Raw genomic sequence first — 19,525 nt, forward strand, 5'->3', positions numbered from 1 at the left:
GTTTGCCTTTTTTATTTTTTTTTTCCGTTCGTCATTCTGCCCACACCTCCTATACCCAGCGCGCACCTCCACGCTTTGCACGCCTCTGCCAGCCCCATTAACGACACCCCCGAACCAGGATTCCGGGTTTGTTCGTCGCTTTGGAAAAAAAGATCGAGGAACCAGATTTCTGGATCTTTGTGCACGTCGAAAAGAAAGAGTTGTCCGATCGAGAGAGATTCGGCAGCGCTTCGACGCCGACCGTCGCGATCGACCGATCCGAAAGCCGCGACGGGCGGCTGACGACGATTCGACTCACGCCCTGCCGCCGCCGGAGGGTGCGATTGCGTGTTCGCGACTCTGTGAAAATTGAGATTGAGATAGAGATCATCCCGATCCCCGCGTCTCTCTCGCCGTGCTGCCGCTCGCCGCATCGCCAGCGCCATCATGTCCGGCCTGGGCCCGTCCGGGTCCAACGCGCATGGCCTGAATTTCTCACAGGCCGCCTACAACAGACGCAGCGCGGGCTTCCCCACGGCGCACGCAAACCAGCCGAACAAGCAGTCGCCGGCACCCCAGGCCGCCTCGCCGTACCAGTCGCAGGCCTATCCGCAGCAGCCGCCGGGCGCGTATGCCCAGCATCACCTCTTCAACACGCCCGCGTCCGTCAACGCAAGTGTTGCGAGCGCCTCGTCGCGGGCGCCAAACGTCCATGTGCCCAACACCATCAACGTGCCGCGCCAGCGCACGGCTCCGCCGCGGCAGCAGATCCAGCCGCAGTCGAACCCGGCGCCGATGCTCTTCCCGGGCTCCATGACCCAGTCTGTTGCCCACGACTCCATCCTTTCGCACCAGCAACACCATCCGCAGCATCATCCGCAACAGCATCCGCAGCATCCGTCGCAGCAGGCATTGGGCGGGCATCCGGGCCACGCGCAGCAGCAACAACAGCATCACCAGCAGCAGCAGGCCCAACAGGCGGTTCAGCAGCATCAACAGCAGCAACAGCAGCAGGCGGTTCAACAACAACAGCACCAGCAGGCCCAGCAGGCGGCTCAGCAACATCACTCTCAGCAGCAGCAACAGCCTCATCATCCTGCTTATGCTCAGCACCAGCAGGCACACCAGACTCATCCCTCCCATCCGGGACATCAAGCGCATCAGGCACATCAAGTCCAACAGCAAGCACATCAGGCTCAGCAGCATCAGCAAGATCAGCTCCATCATGCACACTCTCGTTCCCAGCAGCAGGCAGCGCAGCAACAGCAACAGCAAGCACAACAGCAACAGCAGCAACAGGCGGCACAACAGCAAGCACAGCAGCAAACTTCGCGGCAGCAGCTACAGCTTCCTCAGGCTCAAACTCAACAGCCCGTCCAGCAGCAGGTCCCCCAGCCAGTTCAGCAGCAAGTGCAACATCAGGTGCAGCACCAGCAACACCAAGCCCAAGCTCAGGCTCAGGCTCAGGCACAGGCACAACACCAGCAGCAGCAGCAGCAACATCACCAGCAGCAGCAGGCACAACAACAGCAGCAGCAGCAGGCACAACAACAACAGCAGCAGCAGCAGCAAGCACAACAACAGCAACAACAAATGCGAGCTGCTGCGGCCCAGCAACCTGAGCCCATTCCCCAGCAGCAACAGGATGGCCATGCAGGAGACGACATAGATATGGACGGTCAGCAAGAGGGTGAGGAAGGGGACAGCACACTGGCTCCATCCAAACTCATGAACGATTCAATGGCAGTGGCCCCCATGGGAGAGATGATGTCACCACCCCCCGAAGGTGGCAGCTATCCAACACTAGAAGCTGTGCAGAAGGCAGTTTTGCGTTACTGCACCTCGGTGGGCTATGCCATCGTCATTGGCCGATCCAAGAAAACTGTCCCTGGTCTGAAAAAGGTCTTGTTCGTCTGTGACCGAGCTGGCAAGCCACCGAGCCGAGTTAGCCCCGAATTCAGGAAACGAAAGACATCTTCCCGGAAATGCGACTGTCCCTTTGGCTTCTTTGCCATTGAGCAACGGACCCAATGGACCATTCGTTACCGACCCGACCCCTCGCATTTGCAACACAACCATGGACCGAGCGAGAGCCCCTCAAATCACCCTGCAGCCAGAAAGCTTGACAGCAAGATGGTTGCTGCTGTGAAGCAGCTTAAGGACAATGGTAAGTACTACACTGCACCTTGCTTCTTTTGAGAGGAAGAGACGAAGAGAAGATGGAGAGAGGGGAGGAGGCATCTTGTTGGATGGAAATTCTCGCTAACCGATCCTATGTATAGGTGCAGGCGTATCTGAAACGCTGCAGATTCTCCAAACGGATAATCCTGACTGTCACTTGCTGCCGAGAGACATTTACAATGCTCGGGCAGCCATCAACCGCAACCCGCAGAAAGTGGCCACGGGCCTGGCGGAGAATAGGCCGGCCATATACACCAAGCCGCAGCCGTCGCCCGAAGATAGGATACGATCAGACCTGCGACGGGAGCTGGCCAAGGCGCGCGAGGACCTGAAGAAGGTGGAAGACGAGAAGCAAAAGGAGATTGACGATCTCAAGGCCAAGCTGGTGGAGAAGGACAAGATTATTGAAAAGTTTGAAATGTTCATTGACATTTGCAACCAGAGAGTCATGGTTCAAAGAGAAAGGCTGGCTGGGGGTCATGAAGGCGGCGCGGCAGGCAGCTCGACTGGTTAAGGCAAGGCAAACACGAGAGCTTTCCCATCATCTTCATCTAGTTCTCATTTGCATGCACAACTTCATCTTCATCTCCATCTTTCCTTTCATCTTCATCATATCTATACTACCCTCTATACTACCCTCTATATCTCGCTCTGTCTGCCCATTCTCAACCTCCCTCCCTTCCAAAACTGGCGTACCGGTCTTTGAAATATACATGGAAACCCGGAGAGCAGTCGGTCGGTCGTTCCGGTCTACGGAGTACTACTACTACATATACGGAGAGGCGTTCAAGAAAGAAACGGTGATGTCGGTTCGATCCCCCAACTTTTTATGACATTGTTATCATGCAAGTATATGATGTATGTATTCCTTTAGTCTCGCCTCTTTCTTCCTTTTTTTCTTCTTTTGCTTAAGATGAGGAGGATTCACTTCCAATTCTGGTCTGTCCGAATAGCTGGGTACTAAAGCATTGAAGCCTATACGCTTCCCAAGCCATGAGATTGCTCTTTCCTCTCTCTCTGTCTCTCTCTATCTATCGCTCTCCTTTTTCTTCTAACACTTGAACTTTCTCTCTTTTGCTGTCATTCTATTTTTCTATACTATGTTAGGTCGACTTATAAGGGGCGTCATATCATGTAAAACTGGTCCTTGAGGGTTGCTCAAAGAGGAAAGGAAGCTTTTGTAGGACGCGGGTAGCTTTTATGCTGGTAGATTTCTTTTATCTTGTCGCTTGTTTGAACGGTCTCGATACTCGAATGATGAAGTTTCATTTTTTTTTTTCCCCCTCTCCAAATGCAACATTTCGTTTTGTTTGGTTTCTCTGTCTTTGGTGTGATTCGCTCCTTTTTAGTATGTTTGGTTGCGTGACTTTTTTAGAAGTGCAGGTTTTTCTTTCTTTTGGAATGAATATAGCAATTGATCTAAGTCGTGCCGAATGCCTCTAATGCCTCTTTTTTCCTCGTCTGTTTGGTGAGTGGATACAATAGTTGACATTAATCGTGCTGAATGCCTTCTTTTTTGTTCTATATACACCCTCATTTGTGGCAACGGGTACTACTGCCCAAAAGGTGCAGGACCCTGGAAACGTGATACGGAGAATTAAACGTGCCTAGAGGCGTGTAAATGAGGTTTTTGGTCGAGTAGGATGGGAAAACGAAAAAAAGGGGTGGAGTGTTACTATCGGCAGATACACACACACATGTACACACACAAGTCGTGAAGAGGAGAAAAAGTGGCGTGGCGTGGCCGTAGCATTTTTTATTTAATTTTTGTTTATCGCTCCCACGAACTAGTTAATTCTGCATAAGGGGTATGTTCAATATTGTGGTGTCGACTTTCACCTTACCTTACCCGGTATTAGATGGCCACCCCCTCGTTCCTGTACCTTTTTTTTCCCTGTCTATCTTGCTACTCTTGGAACTACCAATCTGTGATTTTCTTTTGGTTCTCCATTTTTTTTTTTTTTTTTTGGAATGGGATGGGATGGGATGGCGGGAGAGGCGTGTGCGGGATGGGTAGATTTTGGGTGCGAGGGTATTATTGGTTTGTTGTGTGTAGATAGGAGTGCGTGTAGTATCTGGATGGTATATGTATGTCTGCATGCTATTGAATACTTTCCGATATTATGATGTATTGATGTATAGGTGTTGTTGCTTTACTTTGAGAGATGGTGCCTGGCAGCTGGGAGCTGATGGCTGATGGCTGGGGTTTGGATAGGTCACTGAAGTGAAGCTTGAATGTTTAGTTTGGAGCTGAGTGTACTGGAGAAATGTGGTCATCTGGAAACCTTGGAATAATATATTGCAATAAATGAAACTATTCAAGATGAAGATTATATTAATAGAAAGAGTGTATAGGACGTAGCTAGTAATGTAGAAACGTCATGGCTGCTGCCAGCAAACCCCTCTCATTCGGTGTTATGAGTGAAGTGAGACATTATTGCTGCTAGCTGCCATTGATGATTATGCACCGGCGATAGCCTCTGCTGAAACAGCTGCAAGCTCAAACAGGTAGGTCCAGGCACAGCTGCTACAAGCTACTGACGGGCCTATGGCGAGCTGTGTGTGCCTCTCCAGCCACAACCTCTCTAAATCAACACCTCACACATACAAAGGATGCTTCCCCTCCTTGCGGCTGCGATAGGCACAACAACACACCTAGATAGGTAAACAAGCATCAACGCCACGTTTTAGACCCAATCAGACACGCCTCCTAAGCTTCCCCTCCTTATCTAGCTGCTTGCTTTTTTCTCTTTTTAATGTCTACAGCACCCACCCCACCTGTAGAAAATATAAGAGTGCTATGCCGGGACACATGACAATTGAGCCAGAAGCTGGAGCGCGACAAGGGGTCCCGCCCGTTTGGGGTCGCGTAACTTGCCCCGGGCTATTTTAGCTCGTTCCTGTCAGGTTCGATTCGATACTTGGGCCGTAGCTCGTGCTGCTGTCTGGAAGAATGTACCTCGTGTGGATATGCTCCATTGTCGTAGTACTGCGTAGTGTGCGATAGCACTTTGGATGTCTGCTCTGATGCGGTGTGCCTCCTATTTCCGTTTCCAGACGATATTCCATTCAATAATTTGGCTGTTTGATACATTTTACTCTCCCCGAACTACAAAACCTGTGCCCTGTTTGCCAGAGATAGATCGCGGGACCCTGGAAACAGCCCCTAGAGCCCATCTTTAGTGGCGCACGGCACTACCACTTGCGTACCTGCCAGCTTCAAGTCACATACCGCAGACCGCTGCCACTGCGACTAACTCCCGTGCGTCGGCGCCACGCCCGCATCTCTCTCCTGCAAAATCCCCTGTTTTGTACGACTGCGAGAGCTCCGGCCACCACGAGAACAGCATCTTCTACCACCTTGTCCTGACGGTCGAGCTTCATCCCTCATTTTTTTTTCTGTGTGCCTCGCCCCTCTCTCCGACCCCTGGCGAACATCCATTAGCCACCGACGACTCGAGGCCCCACCATATCTCGAAACCTATCACGAACCTGACGACTCTGGAGATGACCGGCTTCTCGACCTAGAAGCTTGCTTTGTTTCCTTCTTTCCCCCCCTCTTCCTTCTTCTTCCTCCATAGACATTTCCCGCCATGGAAGTGTCTTCGGTCAGCGTCCCGAGCTCGAGCCTCGGCGGCGCCACCAACGGCAACGGCGCCTCCATACCGGCCCCCTCGTCGCCCACACCGACGCCGACGCCCTTCCCGACCATCGAGCCCGAACGCGTGGTCGACCACCTTGCCGCCATCTGCGAGATTGCCCTGGGCGCATCGCGGGCGGATCTCGAGCTTCCCGGCAACCTGCTGCACAAGGCGTTGTACGGAGAGACCATTTCGCGGTGCACGCGCTTCGCCAACGATACCCTCAATGTTTTGTATATCCAGAAAGACGTGGTGCAGGCTGGGGCGCTGGAGAATGGCGCTGAGAATGGAGAGTCGATCGAGCATCCTAGCATTGATGCTGCTGGTGAGGATTTCTGTATTATCTCTCTCCCCCTCCCCCTCCCCCTCCCCCTCCCCCGCATATTCTCTCTCCCCTTTTCCTTTTCTTTCCTCACTTTGGTTGGGTTGAGCTGACATGTTTGACGATAGCCCCCACTACCTACGACTATACTCTCTCGACCGAAATCACCTCTACTCCCACCACCGTCGCTACTTTGATTTTGCTCAAGGCATCGCAAGCGATTGATTCTTCTCGTCCTCTTACCTCGCAGATATTCATTACTAATTTACCTGGTCCCGCCTCCTTTAATGTCGCCTTGGGAGAGCAGGGCGTTGCGCTCTCCCCATGGGAAGTGCTTCACTCTCAAGTGCACCATGCCTTGGTGCCATACTTTGACGCAAACAGCAAGAGCCAGCAGCTGGCCAACGGGTCAAGGGGCCGAGATGTCGATGCGAAGACGGGCATCCCCGTTACGAAGAAACGATTGAACGACCTGGAGCTCAGTCTGCTTCATCTGCAGCAGAACGTCGACATTCCCGAAATCTCTTTGACGTTCCACTCGCTTATCCAGAATGTCCTCGATGATGCCGAAGTCACGGAGACGAAGCCTTCTATGGAGGCTATTCCGAAAAACCTTCTCCAGGACAGCAGCTTCCTCAACAAGCTGCAGGCAAACGTCAATACCTGGATCAAGTCTATCCAAGGCATCACCAAGCTGACCAAGGAAACGTCATCGAATGCTGTTCAAGAGTTCAGCACAGCCAGCCAAGAAGTCAACTTTTGGCTGTCCATGGAGTCTGCGTTGGAGGGAATCGAGGACCAGCTTAGGAGCGAAGGTGTCCTCTTGACCCTCGACGTCTTGAAGCATGCGAAGCGTTTCCAGGCCACTGTCAGTTTTGTAGCTGATACGGGCCTGAAGGAAGCCAAAGAAAAGGCGCAAAAATATAACCAGCTCATGCGCGACTTTCCGCTCGACGAGCTGCTGTCTGCCCCGTCTCTGCTCAAGGTTGAGGAGGCCATTACTCAGATCTTTGCCCATCTGATGAAGAAGCTGAGAGTGTGCCCATATCCGATTAGAAGAGCGTTGAGCTTGGCTCAAGCTATCTCAGCGGATTTGAATGACGTGCTTCTTCGTCTCCTTCCCGGCGTTGAGCTCGTCAACCTGGGCTACCCAGAGTTTCAGAATGTCATGCGCACGTGCGACAGCATTTTCGCTGCTTGGGAGGACAATATCAAAGAGTTCACGCACCTGGCCCGTATGCTCATTATTCGCAGAAATGAGAAGCGAATTCCCATCAACGTGGAGAAGAACCATTCCGAGCTGGAGTCGCGAATCAAATATGTCAGCGCATTCCGAGACAACCATGAACAGCTGCAGAGGACCATTGTCAACGTTTTGGGACCCAAGGCCATTCTCTCCGGTGTTGTTACGGATGTCTCCTCTTCCTCCCCGGCCACTGCTGGCGCTGTTATTGAGGAGATGGGCGACGTAGATGCTGTGGAGGAAGTTAAGCGAGCTTGGGAGGCTCTGCAGAATGTTGACCTCCTGGATGTGACCGACCAAGGAAAGGAGCGGTGGGCTCAAGCCGAGAATCTTTACAACGAACGCACAACGCGAGTTGAAAACTCCATCATTGCCAGATTACGAGACCGTCTGGCCACGGCCAAGACTGCCAATGAAATGTTCCGAGTCTTCTCAAAGTTCAACGCCCTGTTTGTGCGCCCCAAGATTCGTGGTGCCATTCAAGAGTATCAAAACCAGTTGATGGACCACGTCAAGCAGGCTATCAATGGCTTGCACGAGAGGTTCAAGCAGCAGTATGGCCATTCCGAGGCCCATGCTATGGCGCAGCTCCGCGATCTTCCTCCTGTTTCGGGTGCCATTATCTGGGCTCGTCAGATTGAGCTTCAACTGGACGGCTATATGAAGAAGGTCGAGGCTGTGCTTGGACCTGACTGGACTCTGCATGCTGAAGGCCACAAGCTTCGAGAAGAGAGCGAGCTTTTCAAGAACAAATTAGACACCGGAAGGATTTACGACGCGTGGCTGGCTGATGCCAATCGACGCAAAATTTCCATTGCCGGTCAGCTTTTCAACATCAACCGAGTGAGATCTGCAGGCGGCATTCTCGAACTCAATGTCAACTTTGATCCCCAAATCATTACCCTGTTCAAGGAGACCCGAAACCTGACCTGGCAGTCTTACCTTGTCCCCCATGCGGTTACTACAGTATCCAAGGACGCGAAGAGGGTATATCCCTATGCTGTTAGCTTGATGGAGGGTGTTCGGACCCTATCTCAGACGCTGCGACAGGTATCTGAAATGGGCGAGGAGGCCATTCTCCTCAACGGATACAAGAATGAGGTTTACAAGCTTATTGCTGACGGTGTCCCTCTAAGGTGGGAATCCTTTGTCAACTCGCATGAGCTCTTCTATGCCGATCAGAGACAGATTCGGCCCCTGCTTCCTGGAACTACTGGCTTTAGCGCGGCCAAGAACGCTGAGAGTAAGCATGGCATGTTTATCTGGGGCTTCGCCGCGGCTGTCTCTGTGCTTCAATCGAAGACCGCTACGCTTAGCTCTATTTACGCCACCATTGAGCAAGCTCTGAAAGACCTCGGCACTTGTCCTTACGATGCTGCGGCTTTCCAAGCCCATCTCGATACCATCCAAGCTGCTGTTGATCAGCTCAACTTGGAACAGTATGCGAATCTGGACTTTTGGGTACGTGGTGTAAACCACAAGGTCCAGACTATCCTGCTTGAGCGTCTCTCCACTGCAGTTCAGGCCTGGATCGCTGCCTTTGAGGAAGATGTCCCGGCGGATGACAGACGCAAACTGTCCAAGGAAGACGAAAAAGATGGACCAACCATGAAGCGACTTATCCTGGAAATTACCATGCGCAACCAAGTCATCTATCTCGATCCCCCGTTGGAATACGCCAGAGCAAGCTGGTTCCTTCATCTTCATGACTGGCTAGGCATTGTCTGTAACCTGCGCAAGATCAAGGCTACACGATACCAGATGAGCCTCAGTACTGAGACTAACGATGAAGCCCGTTTTACTGATCTGCCTTCTCACTGCGCAGACATGCTTCACAGCGTTTATGTGTCTGTTGAGAAGAAGCTAAGAGAAGTGAGCATCTACGTCGACAAGTGGCTCCAGTTCCAGTCCCTCTGGGATCTTCAGTCTGACCAGGTCTACGACATGCTTGGTGACCATCTTCCTAGGTGGCTAGAGTGTCTCCAAGACATCAGAAAAGTGCGAACCACTTTTGATACGCAAGAAGTCAGCCGCTCGTTTGGCCACATCACAATCGACTATGACCAAGTTCAGACAAAGGTCAATGCCAAGTATGACCAGTGGCAGCAAGAGATTCTTATGAAGTTTGCCAACCGACTGGGCAACCGAATGCGTGATATCAATGCCGACATCGAGAAGGCGCGAAAGAATCTCGAAGGCCAGAGCTCAGACACATCATCTACTGCGGCGGCCGTCCAGTTCATCACGGCCGTGCAGAGCTGTCGGCGCAATGCGAAGCTGTGGGCACCTGAGATTGACATGTTCCGCCAGGGACAGTCTACCCTGGTGAGGCAACGCTACCCGTTCCCCAATGACTGGCTTCACATTGAGCAGATTGAGAGCCAATGGGAAGCCCTCAAGGAGATTTTGGAGAAGAAGTCCAAGATCATGGAGGAACAGTCTGATGCAATGCGAGCAAACATCATTGCTCAAGATAAGCTAATCAACGAGCGCATTACCGAGATCGTGGGCCAGTGGAACGAGGAGAAGCCTGTTTCGGGAACCATCCAGCCCGACGTCGCCTCTGCTACCCTGACGACCTACGAAACTCGCATTACGGCCCTGCAGGAGGAATTCCAGCAGGTCATGAAAGCCAGAGAGGCTCTCGACATTCCTGGCAATAACGACAGCATCTTGGAGGTTACTTTGGAGGAAGTTCGCGATTTCCGGTCCGTCTGGTCTAACCTTTCCACAATTTGGACCAGCCTCAACGAGACTCGAGATATGCTGTGGACTGCTGTTCAGCCGAGAAAGATTCGCCAAAAGGTGGACGACTTGATCAAGAGCACAAAGGATATGCCAAGTAGGATGAGGCAGTATGCCGCTTTTGAACACGTCCAAGGAGTATTGCGTGGATTCCTCAAGGTCAACAACATCTTGTCTGACCTAAAGTCCGATGCCATTCGTGAGCGTCACTGGCACAAGATTTACAAGCAGATCAAACCTCAGAAGCGCTTTTCACCTAGCTCGATGACCCTCGGCGATGTTTGGGACCTTAATCTCACTGCCACCGAGATCATTGTCAAGGACATCATTGCCCAGGCCCAGGGTGAAATGGCCCTTGAAGAATTCCTTAAACAAGTTCGTGAAACTTGGCAGAATTACGCTCTCGAGATGGTCAACTATCAGAACAAATGTAGGCTCATTCGTGGTTGGGACGACCTGTTTGCCAAGTGCAGTGAGAATTTGAACTCTCTTCAGGCTATGAAGCACTCGCCTTACTACAAGGAATTTGAAGAAGACGCGGTGGCTTGGGAAGATAAGCTGAACCGTGTCCATGTGCTATTTGATGTCTGGATTGATGTGCAGCGCCAGTGGGTTTACCTCGAGGGCGTCTTCACTGGAAATGCCGATATCAAGCATCTCCTCCCTATCGAATCCGGTCGTTTCCAAAATATCAACAGCGAATTTTTGGCCGTTATGAAGAAGGCTAACAAGACGCCTTACGTCCTCGATGTGCTGAACATTCCCAATGCCCAAAAATCCTTGGAGCGTTTGGCAGAAATGTTGAACAAGATTCAAAAGGCCCTTGGTGAATATCTGGAGAAGGAACGTGTCTCTTTCCCTAGATTCTACTTTGTTGGCGACGAAGATCTGTTGGAGATGATTGGTAACAGCAACGATACACTACGTATTGCCAAGCACTTCAAGAAGATGTTTGCTGGATTGGCAGGCCTCATCATGGATGACGAAGGAGTCATCTCCGGCTTTACCTCGAAGGAAGACGAGACTGTCATGCTAAACAAAGAGATTTCCTTGCAAAAGACGCCTAGGATCAACGACTGGCTTGCTCTGTTGGAGAGTGGAATGAAACAGACGCTTGCAGAGCTGCTGGCCAAGGCCGTTGAGGAATACACTCCTATCTTCGAATCCGAAAACATTGATCGGGAAGCTCTTGTCACCTTTATGAATGCATTCCCCAGTCAAATTGTTGTCCTTGCTACTCAGGCTGCCTGGACAACGGCCGTTGATGCATCGCTTACTGCTGGCGGCCAAACACTGCAGACCCTTTTCGAACGGGAGGTGCAAGTTCTTCGTGTCCTCGCAGAGACTGTTTTGGGAGATCTCGAGATTATTCAACGCAAAAAGTGCGAACAGCTCATTACGGAATGCGTTCATCAGCGAGACGTGATTGAGAAGCTGGTCAATACCAAGGCTGATTCGCCTAGCCACTACCTCTGGCAACTCCAGATGCGCTATGTCTATACCCCGGATGGACCCTTCCTCAACCGCTTGTACATCAAGATGGCTAATGCCAAGCTCAACTACGGCTTCGAGTACCTCGGTGTTCCCGATCGTCTCGTTCGAACTCCCCTTACTGACCGATGTTTCCTCACGCTCACTCAAGCCCTCTGCCAGCGTCTTGGAGGCTCGCCATACGGTCCTGCTGGTACAGGAAAGACGGAATCCGTCAAAGCATTGGGTGTTCAGCTCGGAAGATTTACGCTTGTTTTCTGCTGTGACGACACCTTTGACTTCCAGGCCATGGGTCGTATTTTCTTGGGTATTTGCCAAGTTGGTGCTTGGGGCTGTTTCGACGAGTTTAACCGTCTCGAAGAGAGGATCTTGTCTGCTGTTTCGCAGCAGATTCAAAACATTCAGCTCGGTCTGAAGCAGGGAGCCGAGAACGACAAGTCGCAGATTGAGTTGGTTGGCCGACAGCTTCGTGTCAATGAGAACACGGGTATCTTCATCACCATGAATCCCGGTTATGCTGGTCGTTCCAACCTGCCTGACAACTTGAAGAAGCTCTTCCGAAGTGTTGCCATGTCTAAGCCCGACAAGGAGCTCATTGCCGAAGTCATGCTGTACTCGCAAGGCTTTGGCCAGGCTAAGCGCCTGTCGAAGCAAACGGTTCCTTTCTTCGACAAGTGTTCAAAGGAGCTGTCGAAGCAAGCGCATTACGATTTCGGTCTCCGTGCGTTGAAGAGTGTTTTGGTTAGCTCTGGTGGCCTCAAGCGTGGTCGATTGAGCAACGGTGATCTTGGCGTTGAAGAGATTGTCGAACCTGAAATCCTCGTGCAGAGCATTCGTGAGACAATTGCACCCAAGTTGATCAAGTCAGATGTCGACATCATGATCAACATCGAAGAAGACTGCTTCCCTGGTGTTCAATATGTGCCTGCTAATCTGGTTGATCTTGAAGCGGCTATTCGCACACTTGCCGCTGAGCGTCATCTCGTTGTCACCGATCTGTGGATGACCAAGGTCCTCCAACTGTACCAGATTCAAAAGATTCATCATGGTGTTATGATGGTTGGTAATTCTGGTACCGGAAAGTCTGCTGCTTGGAGGCTCTTGCTTGATGCTCTACAAAAGGTCGAGAATGTCGAAGGTGTCTCACACGTTATTGACTCCAAGGTCATGTCCAAGGAGGCCCTTTATGGTAACTTAGATTCGACCACACGAGAGTGGACAGATGGTCTCTTCACTAGCATTCTCCGTAAAATCGTGGACAACCTTCGTGGCGAAGACTCAAAGAGACACTGGATTGTCTTTGACGGAGATGTTGACCCTGAGTGGGTTGAAAACTTGAACAGTGTGCTCGACGACAACAAGCTGTTGACCTTGCCCAACGGAGAGCGCCTCAACTTGCCGCCCAACGTCCGAATCATGTTTGAAGTCGAGACGTTGAAGTATGCAACTCTCGCCACTGTTAGTCGATGTGGTATGGTTTGGTTTAGCGAGGATACCGTTACGCCGAACATGATGGTTACCAACTACATCGAGACTCTCCGCAGCGTTCCCTTTGAGGACCTGGATGAGGATAGTGTTGCCACAGGCCAAAGCCCGGCCAAGACCCTGGCTGTACAAGGACAAGTTGCCGACATGCTTAATGGCTATCTGACTGAAGAAGATTTTGTCAACCAGGCTCTGGAGCGTGCTCAGCAATACAACCACATAATGGAGTTTACAGTCGCGCGTGGTCTCAACACTTTGTTCTCGCTATTGAACAAGGCTTGCCGAGACATTATTGAATACAACGGACAGCACGCCGACTTTGCTCTTGAGTATGACCAGATTGAGGGCTTCATGGCGAAGCAGCTGCTCCTTGCGCTGGTTTGGGCACTTACGGGAGACTGTCCACTCGGTGATCGAAAGCTATTTGGTGACGATATCTGCGCCTTTGCCAACTTTGGTTCGCCGCCTCTGGACGGCACCAGCTCGCTTATTGACTTTGACGTAACATTGCCGCAAGCTGAGTGGACGCCATGGCAAAACCAGGTGCCTACCATTGAGGTCAACACACACTCCATCATCCAGACCGACGTGGTTATCCCGACTTTGGATACCGTGCGTCATGAAGATGTTCTCTACTCTTGGCTGGCTGAGCACAAGCCGTTGCTGCTTTGCGGTCCTCCCGGTTCCGGTAAAACAATGACGCTTTTCAGTGCTCTTCGCAAGCTGCCAAACATGGAGGTTGTTGGTCTCAACTTTTCCAGTGCTACGACACCTGATCTGTTGATCAAGACATTTGAACAATACTGCGAGTACAAGAAGACACTCAACGGTGTTATGCTTTCTCCTACCCAGATTGGTCGCTGGTTGGTCATCTTCTGCGATGAAATCAATCTTCCGGCCCCTGACAAGTATGGCACTCAACGAGCCATCTCATTCTTGCGTCAACTTGTTGAGCACAACGGTTTCTGGCGGACTTCTGACAAGTCATGGGTTACTCTTGACCGCATCCAGTTCGTTGGAGCTTGTAACCCGCCTACCGATGCTGGGCGTACGCCCATGGGTGCTCGATTCCTTCGCCATGCTCCTCTTGTCATGGTGGACTACCCCGGCGAGCTCTCTCTTAACCAGATTTACGGCACTTTCAACGCAGCTGTGCTCAAGATTATTCCCTCATTGCGTGGATACGCTGAGTCGGTCACACATGCCATGGTCCGCTTCTACTTGGAATCTCAGCAGAGATTCACGCCCAAGATCCAGCCTCATTACGTGTACAGTCCTCGTGAGCTTACTCGATGGGTTCGCGGTGTGTATGAGGCGATTAAACCCCTTGAGGCGTTATCACTAGAAGGCCTCATCCGTATCTGGGCTCACGAAGCTCTTCGACTCTTCCAGGATCGTCTTGTGAACGAGGAGGAGCGCAACTGGACTGAGGAGGCTGTTCATCGCATTGCTCTTGAATACTTCCCCACCATGGACGAAGAAAAGGCTCTTGGCGGTCCTATCCTGTACTCTAATTGGCTGTCCAAGAACTACGTTCCTGTCGATCGAGAGCAGCTGAGAGACTTTGTGTCTGCTCGACTCAAGACATTCTGCGAAGAAGAAGTTGATGTTCCGCTTATTCTCTTCAACGACGTGTTGGAGCATGTCTTGCGTATTGATCGTGTCTTCCGACAGCCACAGGGCCACTTGATTCTCATTGGTGTCAGTGGCTCTGGAAAGACTACGCTGTCGCGATTTGTGGCCTGGATGAACGGTCTTAAGGTGTTCCAAATCAAGGTCCACGGCAAATACTCTGGAGAAGACTTTGATGAGGACTTGCGTGATGTGCTACGGCGATGTGGTTGCAAGGGCGAGAAGATTTGTTTCATCATGGACGAGGCCAACGTCTTGGACTCTGGTTTCTTGGAACGTATGAATACCTTGCTTGCCAACGCTGAGGTGCCCGGTCTCTTTGAGGGCGATGAGTACGTTGCCTTGATGACGGCTTGCAAGGAAGATGCTCAGCGACAGAACTTGCATCTGGACTCACCAGAAGAGCTGTACAAGTGGTTTACTCAGCAGATTGTCAATAACCTCCACGTCGTCTTTACCATGAACCCGCCCGAAGGGGGTCTTGGAGGAAAGGCCGCAACCAGTCCGGCCTTGTTCAACAGATGTGTGCTGAACTGGTTTGGAGATTGGTCGGACCAGGCGTTGTTCCAGGTTGGCCACGAACTCACGCACTCTATCGATCTGGACAAGAGCAATTTCAACGCCCCTGATACAATCCCGGTGGCTTACCGCGGCTTGCAGCTACCACCATCGCATCGTGAGACGGTCGTCAACTCGATGGTATATATCCATCACTCACTGCACCGGTACAACCAAAAGCTACTGAAGCAGCAGAACAAGCTCACATTTTTGACTCCACGTCACTACTTGGACTTTGTTACGCAATACGTCAAGCTGTACAACGAAAAACGAGAAGATCTAGAGGAGCAACAGAGACATCTGAATGTTGGCCTTGAGAAATTGAGAGACACTGTAGACAAGGTTCGCGATTTGCGTACCAGTCTTGCAGAGAAGAAGGCGCAGCTTGAGCAGAAGGATGCAGAGGCAAACGAGAAGCTGCAGCGAATGGTTGCAGATCAGCGAGAGGCGGAGCAGAGGAAGACTACCTCTTTGGAGATTCAAACGGCATTGGAGAAGCAGGAGGCAGAGGTTGCCATGCGGAAAAAGGTTGTGTTGGAGGATTTGGCAAAGGCAGAACCAGCAGTTGAGGAGGCCAAGGCGAGTGTCAGCAGCATTAAACGACAGCATTTGGTCGAAGTGCGAGGCATGTCCAACCCTCCTCAGAGCGTCAGACTTGCACTGGATGCCGTTTGCACTTTGCTTGGACACAAGATCAACGACTGGAAGGCGGTGCAAGCGGTGGTGCGAAAGGAAGACTTTATTGCCAGCATCATCATGTTTGACAATGGAGAGAGGATGACCAAGGGTCTGAGGAACAGGATGCGCAATGATTTCCTGTCGAACCCAGAGTTTACTTTTGAAAAGGTCAACCACGCTTCCAGAGCTTGTGGTCCCCTTGTTCAGTGGGTCATCGCCCAGGTCAGCTATTCCGAAATTTTGGACCGCGTTGGGCCTCTCAGAGAGGAGGTTGCGCAGTTGGAGGAGCAGGCGCTTGAGACAAAGGCCAATGCCATGGCTGTGGAGAAGAACATTGCGGAGCTTGAGGCCAGCATCAATACTTACAAGACTGAGTATGCCACTCTCATCAGCGAAACTCAGGCCATCAAGGCGGAGATGTCAAAGGTGCAGTTCAAGGTCGATCGAAGTGTCAGGCTTCTCGACAGCTTGTCCTCCGAGAGAGGTCGTTGGGAGGAAGGAAGCAAGTCGTTTGAGACGCAGATCAGCACGCTTGTGGGAGATGTTCTCGTTGCTTCGGCGTTCTTGGCTTATAGCGGCCTGTACGATCAGACGTTCCGAAAGAACATGATTGACGACTGGTACCATCAATTAGACTTGTCTGGTATCCAGTTCAAGTCTCCCAACCCGGTGACGGAGTACCTGTCAAGCGCAGATGAGCGACTTGGATGGCAGGAGAATACGCTGCCGGTTGATGACTTGTGCACGGAGAATGCCATTATTCTTAAGCGCTTCAACCGATACCCACTCATTATTGATCCTTCTGGAAGAGTCACCGAGTTCTTGCAGAAGGAGTGTAAGGACCGTCGCTTGACAGTCACTAGCTTTTTGGATGATACTTTTACCAAACAGCTTGAGAGTTCGCTGCGATTCGGTAACCCGATCCTTATCCAGGACGCTGAGCATCTGGACCCTATTCTCAACCACGTCTTAAACAAGGAATACCAGCGAACTGGTGGCCGTGTTCTCATTCAGCTTGGCAAGCAAGACATTGACTTTTCGCCATCGTTCAAGCTCTATCTCTCAACTAGAGATCCATCAGCTACTTTTGCGCCGGATATTTGCAGTCGTACTACGTTTGTCAATTTTACTGTTACTCAGAGCAGTCTTCAGACTCAGTCACTTAACGATGTGCTCAAGTCGGAGCGTCCTGATGTGGACGAGCGACGCTCTAATCTCATCAAGCTGCAAGGCGAGTTCAAGGTCCATCTTCGGCAACTTGAGAAGCAGCTGCTGCAGGCTCTCAATGAGTCCCGTGGTAACATTCTGGACGACGACAAGGTGATTGAAACTCTGGAGACGCTGAAGACGGAGGCGGCAGAAATCTCGGACAAGATGCGCAACACGGAAGGCGTCATGGCCGAAGTGGAAGAGATTACGCAGCAGTACAGTGTTATTGCCAAGTCTTGCAGTGCTGTGTTTTCCGTCTTGGAGCAGCTGCACTACATCAACCACTTTTACCAGTTTTCACTTCAGTACTTTTTGGACATTTTCCAATCGGTGCTGCGAGGCAACAAGAATCTGGCCAAGGAGACTAATCACAACGTTCGCCGAGATATAATTGTCAAGGATCTGTTTGTCAATACATTCAAGAGAACGGCACTTGGTTTGCTTCAAAAGGACCGCATCACTCTGGCCATGCTTCTTGCTCAAGCATCGCCCTACAAGATGGACAAATCAATGATTGATGTGATCCTTGATGACCGAATCGCCGGCACTGATCTTTCTTCTCATCCAGAGTCCAAGGAGGCTGCTTTCCAGGATGCCAGGAAGCTTAGCGTACTGAAGGAAAAGCTCGATGCCATTCCAGCCAGCGATTGGGAGGGCTTCCTTACAGAAGAGGTGGCCGAGAGTGTGGTGCCCATGGTTTGGGAAGAAGGTACCACGGGGATGGATCGGGCTCTGTACTCTCTGCTGCTTGTTAAGCTTTTCCGCATGGATCGCTTTGTTCCTGCGGCCGAGCGCTTCGCCACGCTTGTATTTGGCTCTGATACCTTTGATATTGTGGAGGACTTGAAGGAGACGGTTAGCCAAGTTTCTGCTAGTCTCCCTATCGCCCTAGTGTCCAGCCCTGGTTTCGATGCCAGTTACAAGGTAGACAATCTTGTGCAGAGATCGGGTGTCCGCTGCACCAACATTGCCATGGGTTCCAACGAGGGTCTGGCCAGTGCCGACAAGGCAGTCAGCAGTGCAGCAGAGACGGGATCGTGGGTTCTCATCAAGAACGTGCACTTGGCACCAACTTGGCTACAAAGTCTCGAGAAGCGCATGGAGTCACTCAACCCGCATAGCGACTTCCGCCTGTTCCTTTCAATGGAATCGAGTCCCAAGATTCCCGTCAACTTGCTTCGTGCCTCGCGCGTGCTCATGTATGAACAGCCGGCGGGTGTGCGAGCGAACATGAAGGATTCGATGTCCTCGTTGTCGACGCGTGCGGTTAAGAGCCCTGTGGAGAGGACGAGGTTGTACCTGTTGGTTTCCTTCTTGCATGCGGTTATACAGGAGAGATTGCGATATGCGCCAAGTCTTGGTTGGAAGGGCTTCTGGGAGTTTAATGATAGTGATGTAAGGATTCCTCTTCCCTTCTGGTTTTTTGACCCTTTTTTTACTGACTGGCGATGATAGTACGAATGCTGTGCGTTCATTGTTGATGTTTGGATCGAGAGCGTTGCTGGCAATCGAACCAACATTGCACCGCAGAACATTCCATGGGAGATGCTACGCTATCTAGTCACGGAGACGTATGGTGGCAAGATTGACGATGAGGGCGACTTTAAGCTGCTCGGACAATTGGTTACGTCGGTCCTCACCCCCGCTGCCTACGACACAGACCACAAGCTGGTTGAGGGACCTGATGAACTGCTCGTCCCGTCTGGCACTGGTCTACAAGACTTTAATGCCTGGATCCATAAACTTCCCGAGCGTGAGCCGCCCACTTATCTTGGCTTGCCGGCGAATGCGGAGAAATTGCTGCTGGTTGGGCTTGGTAGGAGCTTGGTTGAGAATTTGCGCAAGGTGACGGGGCTGTTGGATGAGAATGAGAGACTTGTGACGGATTCATGAGGATAGATGATGATGAATGAGGATGAAGAAATGAATGTTTTTGACGTTAGATTATCTTTTTACTGGCTATAATGGTTGATGGCTAGATGGTGGTGTTGTTTTTTGGTTGCAAGAAGAAGAAACAAAAGAGAACAAAAGAGAGAAAGAAAAGGATATATTGCTTAGTTAGATGCGAATGATGGATTATGCGGATACCCTGAGATGAAGATAACTTTTGGTATATTTTTAGAGGTAATGCATATATATTATTGTTTCCTGGTTTAAATTGAGTTGACTTTATATATGTTTTGTCTTTCTAGATGTTTTTTTTTTAAATGATTCAATGAACAAGCTTACTATATGCATATCTTGTGCCTTTTAGGTATTCATGGGCACGAATGGCGTTTGGGGCATTGGCATTTTACGCTTGAGCAGGGTTATTGGAAGATATTTAGATGCAGGTCTCTTATAACACCTGAATTGGCCTAG

The 19,525-nt window shown here is 51.0% G+C and overlaps 2 protein-coding genes across 2 annotated transcripts; both read left to right on the plus strand.

The window, feature by feature from the left end:
• Positions 1 to 1,707: 1,707 nt before the first annotated feature.
• TGAM01_v207470 (hypothetical protein) lies at positions 1,708 to 2,674 on the plus strand (the record flags this gene model as incomplete). Its single annotated transcript, XM_018805504.2, has 2 exons — positions 1,708 to 2,146; positions 2,262 to 2,674. The coding sequence occupies 2 exons, from the start codon at positions 1,708 to 1,710 to the stop codon at positions 2,672 to 2,674; spliced, it is 852 nt and encodes a 283-aa protein (XP_018661164.2).
• A 3,079-nt stretch (positions 2,675 to 5,753) lies between these two features.
• TGAM01_v207471 (dynein heavy chain) lies at positions 5,754 to 19,057 on the plus strand (the record flags this gene model as incomplete). The annotated part of the gene is made up of 3 exons (XM_018805505.2): positions 5,754 to 6,126; positions 6,252 to 18,559; positions 18,620 to 19,057. 3 exons carry the CDS (start codon positions 5,754 to 5,756, stop codon positions 19,055 to 19,057), a joined length of 13,119 nt encoding a protein of 4,372 aa, XP_018661165.1.
• Positions 19,058 to 19,525: the final 468 nt, after the last annotated feature.

This window comes from Trichoderma gamsii, assembly GCF_001481775.2.
Source record: "Trichoderma gamsii strain T6085 chromosome Unknown Scaffold_28.2, whole genome shotgun sequence".
Lineage (NCBI taxonomy): Eukaryota > Fungi > Ascomycota > Sordariomycetes > Hypocreales > Hypocreaceae > Trichoderma > Trichoderma gamsii.